The 18,348-nt window shown below is 44.3% G+C and overlaps 1 protein-coding gene across 2 annotated transcripts in view; it reads right to left on the bottom strand.

The window, feature by feature from the left end:
- pde9aa (phosphodiesterase 9aa) overlaps positions 1 to 18,348 on the bottom strand; it is a 207,900-nt gene that overhangs the window by 13,240 nt on the left and 176,312 nt on the right. For both annotated transcript variants that reach the window (XM_059966237.1, XM_059966238.1), the window contains one exon: positions 14,892 to 14,996. In XM_059966237.1, coding sequence (XP_059822220.1) covers positions 14,892 to 14,996 — 105 coding nt within the window. The remainder of the gene's footprint in view (positions 1 to 14,891; positions 14,997 to 18,348) is intronic.

Raw genomic sequence — 18,348 nt, 5'->3', positions numbered from 1 at the left:
AGGATGAGGCTTTTCATTCCAGAATGAAGGAGATGTCCTCCTCCTTCAAAGAAAGGGACTTCCCTTCCTTCACCATCAACGATGCCCTCAACCACATCTCTTCAATTTCATGCACATTTGCTCTTGCCCCATCCTCCTGCCACCCCACCAGAGATAGGGCTCCTCTTGTCCTCACATACCACACCACCAGCCTCCACGTCCATCATGGAATTCTCTGCAACTTCCGCCATCTTCTACGGGATCCCACCAACAAGCAGATCTTTTCCACCACCCCCACTTCCTGCTTTCCACAGAGATCGCTCCATACACAATTCCCTTGTCCATTTTTCCCTCCCCCGATCTCCCAATGGCTCTTATCCTTGCAAATGGAACAAGTGCTGCACCTGCCCCTACACCTCCTCCCTCAATGCCATTCAGGGCCCTAAACAGTCCTTCCAGGTGAGGTGACACTTCACCTGTGAGTCTGTTGGTGTCATTTACTGTGTGCGGTGCTCCCGGTGCAGCCTCCTGTATAGCCGGGAGACTGCTTCACCGAGCACCTACTCTCCATCTGCCAGAAAATGCGGGATCTCCCAGTGGCCACCCATTTTAATTCCACTTCTCATTTCCTTTTCGATATGTCTATTCTTGGCCTCCTCCACTCACATGATGAGACCACACTCAGGTTGGAGGAGAAACACCTTATATTCCGTCTGGGTAGCATGAGAATAGATTTCTCAAACTTCCAGTAATACTCACTCTCCCTCTTTCTCCTTCACCATATCCATCTCATTTTCCTTCTTTCATCTCAATGCCTTGCCTCCCATCACCTCCCTCAGGTGCTTCTCCCCCTTCTTTCTTCCATGGCTTTCTATCCTCTCCTATTAGATTTCCCCATCTTCAGTCCTGTATCTCTTTCACCATCAATTTCCCAGCTCTTTACTTCACCTCTCCCCCTCCCAGTTTCACCTAACACCTTGTGCTTCATCCCTCCCCTTCCCAGTTTCACCTATCACCTTGTTTTTCTTCCTTCCTTCTCACTACTTTTTAACTCTACTCCTCAACATTTTTTCTCAAGGCCTGCTGAAGGGTCTTGGTCCAAAATGTTGACTCTTTTCCAAAGATGCTGCCTGGCCTGCCGAGTTCTTCTAGCATTTTGTGTATGTTGCTTGGATTTGCAGCATCTGCAGATTTTCTCTTCTTTGTGATTAGTTGTAGGGGAATTGATTGGGGGAATAAGGAGTTATTAGGGTCTCTGGAGATCCCATGGTTGCCTGGGCAGCTGGATTTGCTATGAGAAAGGGGAGTGTGAGTATTTGGAGAAAAGGAACAACAGAACACTGGAAGATCTTGATTGGTCATACAGTATCTGTGGAAGCAAAGGTTGTACATTGTATTTTGGGTCTGAGAGGGAACAGGAAAGAAAGCAAATTGGGTGTATGAAGCGACGGGGGTCGGGAGAGTTGTGTGGTGGGAGTAATAATGTTCACATCTACAGTGATGAAGTGCTGTGAGAGGTTGGTCATGGCTAGAAGGACCTGGACCCAATGCAATTGGCCTATCACCACGATAGATCTATGGTGGATGTGATCTCAGTGGCTCTTCGCACGACTTTGAATCACCTGGACAATACAGCAGGATGCTGTTTATTGGTTACAGCTGAGTGTTAAACAGGATCATTCCTACAGTTCTGATTGAAAAGCCCCAAAACCTGGGCCTCTGTATCTCCCCCTCAATTGTATCTCTGACTTCCTCACTAGAAGACCATAATCTGTGCACATCTGAAATAACATCTCCACATCGCTGACACTCAATGCTGGCATACCTCAGGGGTGTGTGCTTTGCCCACTGCTCTACTCTCTGTCCAGCCATGACTGTGTGGCTAGGCGTAGCTCAAATGCCATCTATAATTCTGGCAATACAACTGTTAGCAAAAATTTCAGATGGTGACAAGAGGGCATACAGGAGTGAGATTTATCACTAGTTGAGAGAAGTTGCAACAACAACTTTGAACTCAGTGTCAGAGAGACCAAAGAAATGATTGTGATCTTCAGAAAGGGAAGTGAGGGAACACAAACCAGTCCTCATAGAGGGATCAGAAGTGGAAAAAGTGAGCATTTTCAAATCCTTGTATGTGGCCTATCATCGGCATCAACAGAGCTCCATCAAGAGGGATTTCTCACAGATCGGCAGCAGTTATTTAAAAAGGGAGCTACGAGAGCATTTGTCCTTTGTACGTGGCCTATTAGCAGCATCAACAGAGCTTTACAAACTAAATAAAAGTACAGAAAGGAAAAGCAGAGCGGCCATTGTCGGGGATAGATCAGTGGCGAGAGGAGAAATGACAGTCTTTGGCTCAAAGAGGCTTTGGCTCTGTGTAAAGTGTCTGTTAAGGTTTCCTTTTTGTTTTTTTTCCTCTCTTACTGTACCATTTAAATGGCCATGGTGTTTTCTTTGTGCCGGATGTTGGAGTCTTGGGAGACCCAGAGTCTCCCTGGGGAAGTATACCAGTGTGAAGTGCATCCGGTTGCAGTTTGTTGAAGACCGTGTTAGGGATCTGGAGCAGCAACTGGAGGACCTTCGGCTTGAACGGGACAGTGAGGATATAATTGATCAGAGTTACAAGGAAGTAGTCACCCCGAAGTTGCAGAAAGCAAGTAGCTGGGTGACTGTCAGGAGAAATGGAAATGTGAACAGACAGAGTGTGGTGAACTATGTGCCTGTCTGGACACGCCCCCTGCTGACTGCTCCTGTGGCTCCTCCCACAGGCCCCTGTATAAAGGAGATCTGAGGCCTGACGCTCGGCCTCAGTCTCCAGGACATTGTATGATAGACACTCACTCCTGGTTCCTTCTTCCAGTCAATAAAAGCCGATATCTCGCCTTACGTCTCAGTGTGAGTTATTGATGGTGCATCATAGAGCAGAGCAGCCCTGTGGCCATTCCTGTCAATAACAAGTATACCATTTTGGGTAAACACGAGGAAATCTGCAGATGCTGGAAATTCAAACAACACACACAAAATGCTGGTGGAACACAGAAGGCCAGGCAGCATCTATAGGGAGAAGCACTGTCGATGTTTCGGGCCGAGACCCTTCGTCAGGACTAACTGAAAGAAAAGATAGTAAGAGATTTAAAAGTACTGGGGGGAGGGGGAAATGCGAAATGATAGGAGAAGACCGGAGGGGGTGGGATGAAGCTAAGAACTGGAAAGGTGATTGGCAAAAGTGATACAGAGCTGGAGAAGGGAAAGGATCATGGGACGGGAGGCCTTGGGAGAAAGAAAGGGGGGGGGGGAAGCACCAGAGGGAGATGGAGAACAGGCAGAGTGATGAGCAGAGAGAGAGAGAAAAAAAACAAACAACTAAATATGTCAGGGATGAGGTAAGAAGGGGAGGAGGGGCATTAACGGAAGTTAGAGACAGAAAGATCAAGAAAGGGGAGGGAGGTGTCGGAAATGGACCAGGTAAATTTGAGGGCAGGGTGAAAGTTGGAGGCAAAGTTAACGAAGTCGACGAGCTTAGCATGCGTGCAGGAGGCAGCGCCAATGCAGTCGTCAATGTAGCAAAGGAAAAGAGGGGAGCGGATACCCATATAGACTTGGAACATGGACTGTTCCACAAAGCCAACAAAAAGGCAGGCATAACTGGGACTCATACGAGTGCCCATGGCTACACCCTTGGTTTGGAGGAAGTGGGAGGAGCCAAAGGAGAAATTATTGAGAGTAAGAACTAATTCTGCTAGACGGAGGAGAGTGGTGGTAGAAGGGAATTGGTCAGGTCTGGAATCCAAAAAAAAGTGAAGAGCTTCGAGACCATCTTGGTGTGGGATGGGGGTATAAAGGGACTGGACGTCCATGGTGAAAATAAGATGGTAGGGGCCAGGGAACTTAAAATCATTGAAAAAATTCAAAGCATGAGAAGTGTCACGAACATAGGTGGGGAGAGATTGAACAAGGGGGGATAAGACAGTGTCAAGGTATGCAGAAATGAGTTCAGTGGGGCAGGAGCAAGCTGGACAGGCAGGTTTGTGGATCTTTTTGTGGACCGTTTTGGATACTTTTGTGGGTGATGATCTCCCGGTAGAATGCCATGGAGACCGGGTTACAGGCACTGAGCATGGGTCCGTGGTGCAGGAGGGAAAGAGGGAGAAGAAAGGAAGAGTAGTGATAGGGGGCTCGATAGTGAGGGAAACACACAGGAGATTCTGTGTATGTGAACAGGACACCCAGATGGCACGCTGCCTCCCGGGTACCAGGGTCAGGGATGTCTCAGATTGCTTCCACAACATTTTGGAGAGGGAGGGGGAGCAGCCAGATGTCTTGGTATGTATTTGTACCAGTGACTTAGGAAGGAAAAGCAATGAGGTCCTGAAAGGAAAATTTAGAGAGCTTGGTAGAAAGCCGAGAAGCAGGACCTCCCAGGTAATAATTTCTGAATTGTTGCTTGTGCCATGTGCCAGTGAGGGTAGAAACAGGATGATAAATGTGTGGCTGAGAAGCTGGTGCAGGAGGCAGGGCTTCAGCTTCTTGGATTATTGGGATCTCTCTGGAGGAGGTATGACCCGTTCAAAAGTGAGGGGTTGCTCCTGAATCTGAAGGGGACCAATATTCTTCCAGGCAGGTTTTGTAAAGCTGTTGGGGAGGGTTTAAATTAACTTGGCAGTGGTGTGGGAACCAGAGTGATAGGACTCAGGATAAGACAGATGGTAAAAAAATAAAGATAGCATGCAGTCAGATTGTCAGGAAGGGCAGGCGGGTGATGGGACTTAGTTGCAGCTAACAGGGTGAGTATCGTTACATTAGGGATGCAGAATCAGAAAGGATAGCAAATACAGTACTCAAGGTGTTGCATCTAAATGTATGTAGTATAAGAAATAAGGTGGATGATCTTGTTGCAATATTACAGATTGCCTGGTATGATGTTGTGGCCATCACTGAATCGTGGTTGAAAGATGGTTGTGGTTGGCAACTGATTGTCCAAGGTTACATGTTGTAACAGAGGGATAGGAAGGTTGGCAGAGGGGTGGTGTGGCTCTACTGGTAAAGAATGGCATCAAGTCAGTAGAAAGATGTGACATAGGATCAGAAGACGTTGAATCCTTATGGGTTGAGTTAAGAAACTGCAAGGGTAAAAGGACCCTGATGGCAGTTATATACAGGCCTCCCAACAGTGGTTGGGAGGTGGACCAAATTACAAAAGGAAATAGAAAAGACAAGTCAAAAGGGTAATGTCATGGTAGTTATAGGAACTTTTAACATGCAGGTCGATTGGGAAAATCAGGTTGGTAATGGATCTGAAGACAGTGAGTTTGATGAATACCTAAGAGACAGCTTTTAAGAGCAGTTTATCATTGAGTCTACTCGGAGATCAGCTATACTGGCTGGATTGGGTGTTATGTAATGAACTAGAGGCAACTAGGGAGCTTAAGGTAAAAGAACCCTTAGGAACCTGTGATCAGAATATGAATGCGTTCAACTTGAAATTTGAGAGGGAGAAAGTAAAGTCTGATGGACAAAGTAAATTGGAAGGAGTTGCTGGCAGGGAAGTCAGCAGAGCAGCAATGGCGTGAGTTTCTAGGAAAAATGAGGAGGGTGCAGGACATGTGTATTCCAAAAATGAAGAAATACTCAAATGGTAAAATAGTATAACTGTGGCTGACAAAGGATTTCAAAGCTATTGTAAAACCAAAAGAAAAGGCACACAACAAAGCAAAAAGATATTTTTTTTACTTTACTTTATTGTCACCAAATAATTGATACTAGAGTGTACAATCATCACAGTGATATTTGATTCTGTGCTTTGCACTCCCTGGAGTACAAATCGAAGCAAATATAATAAAAATTTAATTTATAAATCATAATTAAAAAATAGAAAAGGGGAAGTAAGGTAGTCCAAGTCAGGTCCAGATGTATGGAAGGTATGTTTCAGATCCGGGTCAGGATCCCTTCAGCAGTCTTATCACAGTTGGAAAGAAGCTGTTCCCAAATCTGGCCATATGAATCTTCAAGCTCCTGAACCTTCTCCCAGACGGAAGAGGGACAAAAAGTATGTTGGCTGGGTGGGTCATGTCCTTGATTATCCTGGCAGCACTGCTTCGATAGCATGTGGTGTAAAGTGAGTCCAAGGATGGAAGATTGGTTTGTGTGATGTGCTGGGCTATGTTCACAATCTTCTGCAGCTTCTTCCTGTCTTGGACAGGACAACTTCCATACCAGGTTGTGATGCACCCTAGAAGAATGCTTTCTATGGTGCATCTATAAAAATTAGTGAGGGTTTTAGGGGACAGGCCAAATTTCTTCAGCTTTCTCAGGAAGTAAAGGCACTGGTGGGCCTTCTTGGCAGTGGACTCTGCTTGGTTAGACCAAGTCAAACCAAGTCTAAATCAATGATTTAGATGAGGGCACTGAAAACTATATCAGCAAGTTTGCTGACGATACTAAACTGGGTGGCAGTGTGACATGCGAAGAGGACGTTAGGAGAATACAGGGAGACTTGGATAGGCTGAGTGAGTGGGCAGATACTTGGCAGATGTCATTCAATGTGAATAAATGTGAAGTTATCCACTTTGGAAGCAGGAACAAGAGGGCAGAGTATTGTCTGAACGGTGTTGAGTTAGGTAAGGGAGAAATGCAAAGAGACCTAGGAGTCCTAGTTCACCAGTCAATGAAGGTGAATGAGCAAGTGCAACAGGCAGTGAAGAGGGCAAATGGAATGTTGGCCTTTGTTACAAGGGGAATTGAATACAAGAGCAAGGATGTCCTTTTGCATTTGTACAGGGCCCTGGTGAGACCACACCTGGAATATTGTGTACAGTTTTGGTCTCCAGGTTTAAGGAAGGACATTCTGGCAATTGAGGAAGTGCAGCGTAGATTCACTAGGTTGATTCCTGGGATGGCAGGGCTGTCTTATGCAGAGAGATTGGAGAGATTGGGCTTGTACACACTGGAATTGAGGAGATTGAGAGGGGATCTGATTGAAACGTTTAAGATAATTAAAGGATTTGATAGGATTGAGGCAGGTAATATGTTCCAGATGTTGGGAGAGTCCAGTACCAGAGGGCATGGATTGAGAATAAGAGGTCAGTTATTTAAAACAGAGTTGAGGAAGAGCTTCTTCTCCCAGAGAGTTGTGGAGATGTGGAATGCACTGCCTCGGAAGACGGTGGAGGCCAGTTCTCTGGATGCTTTCAAGAAGGAGCTGGATAGATATCTGATGGATAGGGGAATCAAGGGATATGGGGACAAGGCAGGGACTGGGTATTGATAGTGAATGATCAGCCATGATCTCAGAATGGCAGTGCAGACTCGAGGGGCCGAATGGTCTACTTCTGCACCTATTGTCTATTGTCTATAAGTCAGGTCATTTGTGATATTCACCCCAAGGAACTTAAAGCTTTTGACCTGTTCCACCTGCGCACCACCGATGTAGTTGGGGTTGTGCGGTCTGCTACTCCTTCTGAAGTTGACAACCAATTCCTTCATCTTGCTGATGTTGAGGGATAGGTTATTATCTTTGCACCATGCCACTAGGTTATTAATTTCCTCTCTGTACTCAGACTCATCATTACCCAAGATACGGCCTACAATTGTGGTGTCATCAGCAAACTTATATATTGAGTTCATTGGGAACTTGGCTACACAATCATGGGTGTACAGTGAGTAGAGCAGGGAGCTGAGTACACAGACTTGTGGGGCACCAGTGCTCAGAATGATTGTAGAGGAGAGCTTGTCCCCTATTTTTACAGCCTGTTCCTGCCTGTGAGGAAGTTGAAGATACAGCTGCAGATCTGAGTGCTAAGACCCAGGTTCTGGAGCTTAGGAATCAGTTTATTTGGAATAATGGTATTAAAGGCAGAGCTGTAGTCAATGAAAAGGAGCCTTACATATGAGATTTTATTTCCAGGTGTTCTAAGGAGGAATGTAATGCCAGAGGGATGGCATCTTCCTATTGTATCCAATTGTTTTTTCCACCCTTCAATTATAGACCAAGCTTATTCGGCTTGGAAGACTAAAGGATTACTACGATTTTCTGATTTATTTTTGGATAATTGTTTTATGTCTTTTGAGCAATTATCTAATAAATATAAAAAGATCTGCTTGTTGGTGGGATCCTGTAGGAGATGGCAGAAGTTGCAGAGAATTATGTACTGGACATGGAGGCTGGTGGTGTGGTATGTGAGGACAAGAGGAGCCCTATCCCTGCATACTAAATACTGTACTTCCTACTTTTTCAAATTTTGTGTCTTCAGGCATTTTGGAGAATTTGTTTGAACTAAACCCTTTTCAGAAAGGGCTTATATCAAAACTTTATAATATAATTATGAAGATACGTTCAGAGCCCCTTTATAAGACAAAAAAATGATTGGGAAAGAGAGCTTAACCTTATTACTCCTATTGAGAATTGGGATAAAATTCTTCAATTAGTTAATATAGTTAGGAAATACCCAGATTGTCTTTCGAGACACACAGTCCTCTGTGCATTTCCAGATAAAGTCCGTGACAGCTGAGGCATACTCATCAAGGTTAGCTGCTGAGTCCTTGAATACTAACCAGTCCACCCACTCAAAGCAGTCACGGAGGACCTCATCCGTTTCCTCTGTCCAACGCGACTCCACTTTTGACACCGTGACCTCCTGCTTCAGTTTCTGTTTGTAAGCCGGGAGGAGGAGTACGGCCTGATGGTCTGATTTTCCGAAGTGAGGTCATGGGACGGAATGGTAGGCATCCTTGACTGCTGTGTAGCAGTGGTCAAGTATATTCGGGCCTTGAGTGGAGAAGGAGACATGTTGGTATAAATTTGGCAGCACTTTTCTGAGGTTGGCCTGGTTAAAGTCCCCGGCTATAATGAGAAAAGCCTCCGGATACCTGGTCTCAAGTTCACTTATATTGACATACAGTGTATTTCACAGCACACTCCACGTCTGTCTGGGGGGAATGTAGACCGCTGTCAGTATGACTGAGGTGAATTCCCGTGGCAGATAATAGGGATGACACTTCACTGACAGATGTTCCAGGTTCGGACTGCAGGAGCTTATCAGTGCCACTGTGTCCGAGCACCACGCAGTGTTGATCAGTAGGCAGACACCACCTCCCTTCGTCTTGCCCGAAGACGCCGTGCGGTCCATCTGATGGATCGAAAATCCCTCTGGTTGGATGGCACAGTGGGGGGTGTCAGGGGAGAGCCAGGTCTTGGCAAAATAGAATACACAGCAGTTCTGCATCTCCGTGCAGTAGGTGAATCTCCCTTTAAGATCATCCACCTTGTTCTCTATGGCTTGCACATTAGCTAAGTAGGCTGGTGGGCAGAGGGACCCTAAAGCCCACTTCAATCTGATCCCAGCTCTTTTCCCACTCTTCCTCAGTAAAGAGTGCATCTTTCCAGGTTTCCATTGATGCAGTGTGTTGTTGGCAGCTCTGAGGTTGGTGGACGCGTCCCGCGGGGATCAATTGGTGGGTTGATTTGTTGGGCACTCCAGGTCAGGCCAAGTGATGGGGGAAGCTCCGCTGTCACTTCCAACTGCTGGGGACCCGGGTTGTCGATCGGGTCGGGCCCTGAAGCCGACACTTAATCCCGGAGGGCCGGACTCCCGGCTGAAACAAGTCCGTGAACTGAGTCACGGTGGGAAGATAGAGGATTGGAAAGTTTTTTAAAACCTACAGAGGCCAATGAAGATTATTAGAAGGGAAAAGATGAAATATGAAAGCAACCTAGCAAATAATATCTAAGTGGATAGTAAAAGCTTTTTCAAGTATGTTAAAAATAAAAGAGAAATGAGAGTGGATATAGGACCGCTAGAAAATGAGGCAGGAGAAATAATAACAAGGGACAAGAAGATGGCTGATGAACTAAATAAGTAGTTTGCATGAGTCTTCACTGTGGAAGACACTAGCAGTATGCCTGATGTTGTAGTGTGTGAAGGAAGAGAAGTGGGTACAGTTACTGTTACAAGAGACAAGGTTCTCAAAAAGCTGAAAGACTGAAATGTACATAAGTCATCCAGATCAGATGAACTGTATCCTAGGGTTCTGAAAGAGGTAGCTTTAGAGATTATGGTGGCATTGGAAATGATCTTTCAAAAATTATTGGACTTTGGCATGGTGCCAGAGGACTGGAAAATTGCAAGTGTTACTTCACACTTTAAGAAAGGAGGAAGGCAGCAGGAAGGAAATTATAGACCAGTTAGCCTGACCTCAGGTTGGGAAGATGTTAGAGTCAATTGTGAAGGATGAGGTGATGGAGTAGTTGGTGACACAAGACAAAATAGTACAAAGTCGGCATGATTTCCTTCAGGGAAAATCCTGCCTTATGAACCTGTTGGAATCCTTTGTGGTGATTACAAGTAGGATGGATAAAGGGGATGTAGTAGATGTTGTATATTTGGACTTTCAGAAGGCCTTTGACAAGGTGCCATGCATGAGCTTGCTCACCAAGTTAAGAGTCCATGGTATTACAGGAAAGTTACTAACATGGTTAGAGCATTGGCTGATTGGTTGGGGACAGCAAGTGGGATAAAAGGATCCTTATCTGGTTGGGACCACTTCTTTTTATGCTGTATATAAATGATTTTGTTGATGGAATAGATGGCTTTGTTGCCAAGTTTGCAGATGATATGAAAATTGGTGGAGTGGCAGGTAGTGTTGAAGAAACAGGTAGGATGCAAAAGGACTTTGACAGATTAGGAGAATGGGCAAGAAAGTGGCAAATGAAATACAATGTTGGAAAATGCATGGTCATGCACTTTGGTGATAGAAATAAGGGTGGTGAATTTATTGCCACATGCAGCTATGGAGGCCAACTTGTTGGGTGTATTTAAGGCAGAGATTGATAGGTTCTTGATTGGACATCAAAGGTTATGGGGAGAAGGCTGGGAACTGGGGTTCAAGAGGAGATAGAAAAATAGGATCATCCATGATTGAATGGTGGAGCAGACTTGATGGGCCAGATGACCTAATTTTGCTCCTATGTCTTATGGTCTTCTTGGGTGTCAATATCTCTGAGGATCTATTGGATCTATGAGGATCTTGGATAAATCTCCAGATCCTGATAGGATATTCCCTAGGACCCGTCTTCTTGGGTGTCAATATCTCTGAGGATCTATTGGATCTATGAGGATCTTGGATAAATCTCCAGATCCTGATAGGATATTCCCTAGGACCTTGAGGGAAGTTGGTGCAGAAATAGCAGGGGCTCTGACAAAAATATTTCAAATGTCATTAAAAACGGGGATGATGCTGGAGGATTGGCATATTGCTCATGTGGTTCCAATTGTTTAAAAAGTGTTCTTAGAGTAAACCTAGCAATTATAGGCCTGTCAGTTTGACGTCAGTGGTGGGTAAATTAATGGAAAGTATTCTAAGAGATGGTATATATAATTATCTGGATAGAGAAGGTCTGATTAGGAATAGTCAGCATGGATTTCTACGTGGAAGGTCATGTTTGACAAATCTTATTGAATTTTTTGAAGAGGTTACGAGGAAAGTTGATGAGGGTAAAGTAGTGGATGTTGACTATATGGACTTCAGTAAGGCCTTTGACAAGGTTCCGCATTGAAGGTTAGTTAGGAAGGTTCAATTGTTAGGTATTAATATTGAAGTAGTAAAATGGATTTAACAGTGGCTGGATGGGAGTTGCCAGAGAGTAGTGGTGGATAACTGTTTGTCAGGTTGGAGGCTTGTGACTAGTGGTATGCCTCAGGGATCTGTATTGGGTCCAATGTTGTTTGTCATATGCATTAATGATCTGGATGATGCGGTGGTAAATTGGATTAGTAAGTATACAGATGATACTAAGGTAGGAGGTGTTGTGGATAATGAAGTAGCTTACAGAGAGATTTAGGCCAGTTAGAAGAGTGGGCTGAACGATTGCAGATGGAGTTTAATGCTGTTTAAGTGTGAGGTACTACATTTTGGTAGGAATAATCCAAATAGGACATACATGGTAAATGATGGGGCATTGAAGAATGCAGTAGAACAGAGAGATCTAGGAATAATGGTGCATAGTTCCCTGAAAGTGGAATCTCATGTGGATAGGGTGGTGAAGAAAGCTTTTGGTATGCTGGCCTTTATAAATCAGAGCATTGAGTATAGGAGTTGAGATGTAATGTTAAAATTGTACAAGGCATTGGTAAGGCCAAATTTGGAGTATTGTGTACAGTTCTGGTCACCGAATTATAGGAAAGATATCAACAAAATATAGAGAGTACCGAGAAGATTTACTAAAATGTTACCTGGATTTCAGCACCTAAGTTACAGGGAAAGGTTGAACAAGTTAGGTCTTTATTCTTTGGAGCGTAGAAGGTTGAGGGGGGGACTTGATAGAGGGGGATAGATCGAGTTGGCATGGATAGGCTTTTTCCATTGAGAGTAGGGGAGATTCAAACAAGAGGACATGATTTGAGAGTTAGGGGGCAAAAGTTTAAGGGAAACACGAGGGGGAATTTCTTTACTCAGAGGGTGGTAGCTGTGTGGAATGATCTTCCAGTTGAAGTGGTACAGGCAGGTTCAGTATTGTCATTTAAAGTAAAATTGGATAGGTATATGGATAGGAAAGGAATGGAGGGTTATAAGCTGAGTGTGGGCCAGTGGGACTAGGTAAGTGTAAGCGTTGGCATGGCCCTAGAAGGGCCGAGATGGCCTGTTTCCATGCTGTAATTGTTATATGGTTATATCTATCTTGGACCCAACATATCAATATGGCTACAAAGAAGATATGATAGCAGCCATAACTTATTAGGAGTGTGAGGAGATTTGGTATGTCTTGCAAATTTCTACAGATGTATCGTGGAGAGTATTCTAAACTGGCTGCATCACCATCTGGTATGGGGGGGGGGTGGTGTACAGGATCGAAATAAGCTGCACAGAGTTATAAACATAAGTCAACTCCATCATAGGCACTACCCTCCATAGTATCCACAACATCTTCAAAGAGCAACGCCTCAAAAAGGTGGCATTCATCATTAAGGACCCCCATCACCCAGGACATGCCTTGTTCTCATTGTTACCATCAGGGAGAAGGTACACACTCAACCATTCAGGAATAGCTTCTTCCCCTCTGCCATCCAATTTCTGAATGGACATTGAACCCGTGAACACTACCTCATTACTTTTTAATTTTAAGTTTTGCAATACTTACTTAATTTAACTATTTAATATGTATTTATACATACTTTATTTCACTTTTTCACTATTATTATACATTGCATTGTACTACTGCCTCAAAGACAACAAATTTCACATATACAAATATGGCTGACATTAAACCTAATTCTGATTGTAGGCAAGGAGGATGATGGGCAGCTGGAACACGGTAGAGGAAGAAGATGGGGCAGATGGTCAAAATTTTATGAGGCACTGGTCAGACCACATCAGCAAGTACTGTGAGGAGTTTTGGGTCCCATATCTAAGTGAAAATGTGCTGGAATTGGAAAAGGGTCCAGAGAAGGTTCATGAGAATAATCCTAGGAATGGAAGGAGTTAATGTATGAGGAGTGTTTGATGGCTCTGGACCTGTAATTAGAATCTAGAATAATGGGGGGAGGGCACGAGATATCTCATTGAAACATACCAAATATTGAAAGGCTTAGGTAGAGCGGATATTGTGGATGTTTCCAATAGTGGGAGAATATAAGACCAGAGGGAGCAGCCTCAGAATAGAAGGATGTCCACTTAGAACAGAGATGAGGAGTTATTTCTTTAGCCAGAGGGTAATGTATCTAAGAATTCATTGCTACAGATGGCTGTGAAGACCAAGCCTTTGAGTATATTTATAATGGAGGTTGATAGGTTCTTGATTTGGCAGTGCAAAAGAGTTTACATAGAGAAGGAAGGAGAACGGGGTTGAGAAGGATAATAAATCAGCCATGATTCTACAGAGCAAACTCAATGGGCTGAATCGCCTAATTCTACTTTATCTTAAGGTCTTACATGGGGAGGAACCTCCCTCGCCCTCACCCTACTACCCAATAATTCCCCATTTCCCAATCAATATCCTGCCCCAATCAGATTACCTCCATCCAAATCAGTTCCATACTCCAAATAAATCCTACTTCCTCGATCAACTCACTGCCTTCATATCCTTTTCTCCAGTAAAAATGAGAGATATGTAGATGCTGGAATAACTCAGTGGGTCAGTCAGCATTTGAAGAGGCAAAAGGTGTAGGTTGATGCTCCATGTCTGAGAGGGACAGAGAGCCAGTGTACAGGTCTGAAGTGAGGGCAGATAGTCCCTGGAGCAGGTCTCAAACTGAATGTCAGCTACATGCCTCTTCACAGTCTAGCATATACAGGTCTTCTAAGTCTTTGATGGAGAAAGGGGGATGACTTAAGTTACTCTATGTTAGATACCAGCAGAACTCAGCAGGTCAGGCAGCATCCATGCAGGAAAATGGATAGTTGACATTTTGGGTCAAAAGTCAAGACCTTTACTCCAGACAAGATGGTATTGTGGGCAATGGCCTGATGATCACTGTGGGGTCAGAGGACAGTATGGGAGGTGAGTGGTTTTGGGGAAGATGAGTTGATAGAGGAGATTAGGTTGGTCAGATGTGTAGATCTGATTTTGTGGAAGTGAGACTGATTGGAGCATGATATTGATAGGGAAATGCGATACACTGTGGGAGGTGAGGGACTAATGGGAGGTCAATTGTTTAGAGGGAGGGGATTGATTGTATATGGCTATTAGTTACCAAGTGGGGGATTAATTTGGAGTGTAGGAGACAGATTATTTATGGTGAAGAGGAATGACTGGGTGGGTGGCAGATGAATGAATTGGGATGAGTCTGATTTTGGGGGAAGGGGATTATTGGGGAGAGGGAGAAAGATTTGGACAAGGGGTTGACTGGGAGAGACAGATTGAAAGTGTTGAGGTTACTGATAAGGCTTGGAGGCTTTGATTAGTGCGGGGGTTTCTTTACCTGCATGAAGTATTCCTGCAGCAAGCAGTCCACCCAGGGCTCTGCCACGTCAGTTGGTCTCACCTCATTTGAGATGTCACAGCATTTGATCAGAACCATTTGTAACTGGAGAAGAGAAATGGGATGTTCATGCACCTTTCTTCTCCCATCCATCCTCCACTTACCCCCTCTATGCTCTATCCACCCCTTTACCCCTCTATTCACTCCTACGCTCTTTATTCTCCATGCTCCATCCTCTGCCCTGCCCCTCCCCTCCGTCCACCACACTCCTCTTCATACTCCACCCTCCACTCTCCCACTTGTCTGTCTCCTCCGCCTCCACTCTCTCCTGTCCAATCAACCCATCCCCCATCACATTCTTGATATTTATCACTTATTTATTTTGTGTTTGTGTCTTTTGCACACCGGTTGTTTGCCCGCCTTAATGGGTGCAGTCTTTCATTGATTCTATTGTGTTTCTTTGTACTTACTGTATATGCCCACAAGGAAATGAATCTCAGGGTTGTATATGATAACGCGTATGTACTTTGATAATAAATTTACTTTGAACTTTGGTATATCTGACCTGGAGCTGGGAGCACACACCCAGAACCCCCAAATGGTGGTTCATCCCCAGCAACTCCCTAAATGATCAGGGAAATGGTAGAACCAGATATGATTGAGGTGTTGAAGAGGCGTTTTGACAGGAACATGAACATGTGGCCAATGGACAGAAAATGGCTCGTGTGTGGACAGAAGAAAATTAATTTGGTATTTCTGGCACAAACATGGTCAATTTAAAATGACCAATTAAGCTACCTGGTACATTTTAGGATTGTGAGAGGAAACTAGAGTACCCAAGGAAAACCCATTCTTTTTATGCGGAGGAAATACAGACTCCTTACAGAGGATGCCAGGAATAAAAGGGGCGTTTTCTGGTTGGCTGCCGGTGACTAGTGGTGTTCCTGAACGTCAGTATCGGGATTGCGGCTTTTCATATTGTTTGGGTATTGGCATGTGGCCAAGTGGTTAAGGTGTTCGTCTAGTGATCTGAAGGTCACTAGTTCGAGTCTTGTCTGAGGCTACGTGTGTGTCCTTGAGCAAAGCACTTAACCACACATTGCTCTGCGACAACACCAGTGCTGAGCTGTATGGGTCCTATTGCCCTTCCCTTGGACAACATTGGTGGTGTGGAGAGGGGAGACTTTCAGCTTGGGCAACTGCCGGTCTTCCATAAAATCCTTGCCCAGGCCTGCGCCCTGGAAACTTTCCAAGGTGCAAATCCATGGTCTATGAACCTACAATGATTTGGATAATGGAATTGATGGCATTGTGGGAAAGTTTGTTGATAATACGAAGATAGGTGGAAGGGTAGGTAGTCCTAAGGAAGCAATACGATTGTAGCAAGACTGAGACAAATTGGAAGATAGGGCAAAGAAGGGACAGATGGATTACAGTGTTGGGAAATGTGGCTGGGATGTGGACCACAGATTACAATGGGAAATAGAAAGGGTGTATTAAAAGGGCAGGTGGTGTTTTGGTAGTCATGGGAGATTTCAACATGCAGGTTGATAGGGAAAATCAGGTTGGAAATGGATCTCAAGAGAGTGAGTTTGTTGAATGCCTGCAACATGGCTTTTTAGAGCGGTTTGTCATTGAGCCTACTTGGGGATCAGTTGTACTGGATTGGATGTTAAGTAATGAACTGGAGGTAATTAGGGAGTTTAGGGTAAAATAACCCTTAGGAATCAGTGATCACAGTATGACTGATTTCAACTTGAAATTTGAGAGGGAGAAAGTAAAGTCTGACATGGCATTATTTCAGTGGAGTAAAGCAAATTACAAGGCTTATTGAGAAAGTAAGGAAGCATGGGATCCAAGGAGACATTGCTTTGTGGATCCAGAATTGGCTTGCCCACAGAAGGCAAAGAGTGGTAGTAGACGGATCATATTCTGGATGTAGGACCAGTGGTGTGCCTCAGGGATCTGTTCTGGGACCCCTACTCTTCATAGTTTTAATAAGTGACCTGGATGAGGAAGTGGAAAGATGGGTTAGTAAATTTGCTGATGACACAAAGGTTGGGGGTGTTGTGGATAGTGTGGAGGGCTGTCAGAGATTTCAGTAGAATATTGATAGGATGCAAAACTGGGCTGAGAAGTGGCAGATGGAGTTCAACCCAGATAAGTGTGAAGTAGTTCATTTTGGTAGGTCAAATATGATGGCAGAATATAGTATTAATAGTAAGAATCTTGGCAGTGTGGAGGATCAGAGGGATCTTGGGGTCTGAGTCCATAGGACACTCAAAGCAGCTGTGCAGGTTGACTCTGTGGTTAAGAAGGTGTACGGTGTATTGGCCTTCATCAATCGTGGAATTGAATTTAGGAGTCAAGAGATAATGTTGCAGCTATCTAGGACCCTGGTCAGACCCCACTTGGAGTACTGTGCTCAGTTCTGGTCACCTCACTACAAGAAAGATGTGGAAACCATAGAAAGGGTGCAGAGGAGACTTACAAGGATATTGCCTGAATTGGGGAGCATGCCTTATGAAAATAGGTTGAGTGAACTCGGCCTTTTCTCCTTGGAGCAACAGAGGATGAGAGGTGACCTGATAGAGGTGTATAAGATGATGAGAGGCGTTGATCGTGTGGATAGTCAGAGGTTTTACCCCAGGGCTGAAATGGTTGCCACAAGAAGACACAAGTTTAAGGTGCTTGGAAGTAGGTACAGAGGAGATGTCAGGGGTAAGTTGTTTACACAGAGAGTGGTGAGTGCATGGAATGGGCTGCCAGCAACGGTGGTGCAGGCGGGTACGATAGGGTCTTTTAAGAGACTCTTGGATAGGTACATGGGGCTTAGGAAAATAGAGCGCTATGTATAAGCCTAGTAATTTCTAAGGTAGGGACATGCTCGGCACAACTTTGTGGGCTGAAGGGCCTGTATTGTGCTGTATATATTCTATGTTTCTTTGTTAAAGTGGTATGAAAGAAGAGTTGGCCAAAGTTAATTGGAAGGAGCTGCTGGCAGGAATACAGCAGACCAGCAATGGCTTGAGTTTCTGGGAAAAATGATGAAGGTTTCAAAAATATTCCAATGATGAAGAGATATTCAAATGACAAAATAGGACAATTGTGGCTGACAAGGGAAATCAAAACTAATGTAAAAGTGAAAAAAAGGACATACAACAAAAATTAGCGGTAAGATAGAGGATCGGGAAATTTTTAAAACCCTACAGACAGCAACTAAAAGAATCATTAGGAGGGAAAAAATGAAATATGAAAGCAAGCTAGCAAACAATATCAAAGTAGATAGTAAAAGTTTTTTCAAGTATGTTAAAAATAAAGGAGAAGTGAGAGTGGACATCGGACTGCTAGAAAATGAGGCCTGAGAGATAACAATGAGATGGAAGTAACAAGGAAATAACAAGGAGATTGAACTTGCGGGTGTGAATTGGGATGATATTTTTGCAGGGAAATGTAC

Source organism: Hypanus sabinus, chromosome 4 (assembly GCF_030144855.1).
Source record: "Hypanus sabinus isolate sHypSab1 chromosome 4, sHypSab1.hap1, whole genome shotgun sequence".
Lineage (NCBI taxonomy): Eukaryota > Metazoa > Chordata > Chondrichthyes > Myliobatiformes > Dasyatidae > Hypanus > Hypanus sabinus.
Note: the sequence above shows the minus strand (reverse complement) of the source record. Positions and strands in the feature narration are given on the sequence as shown.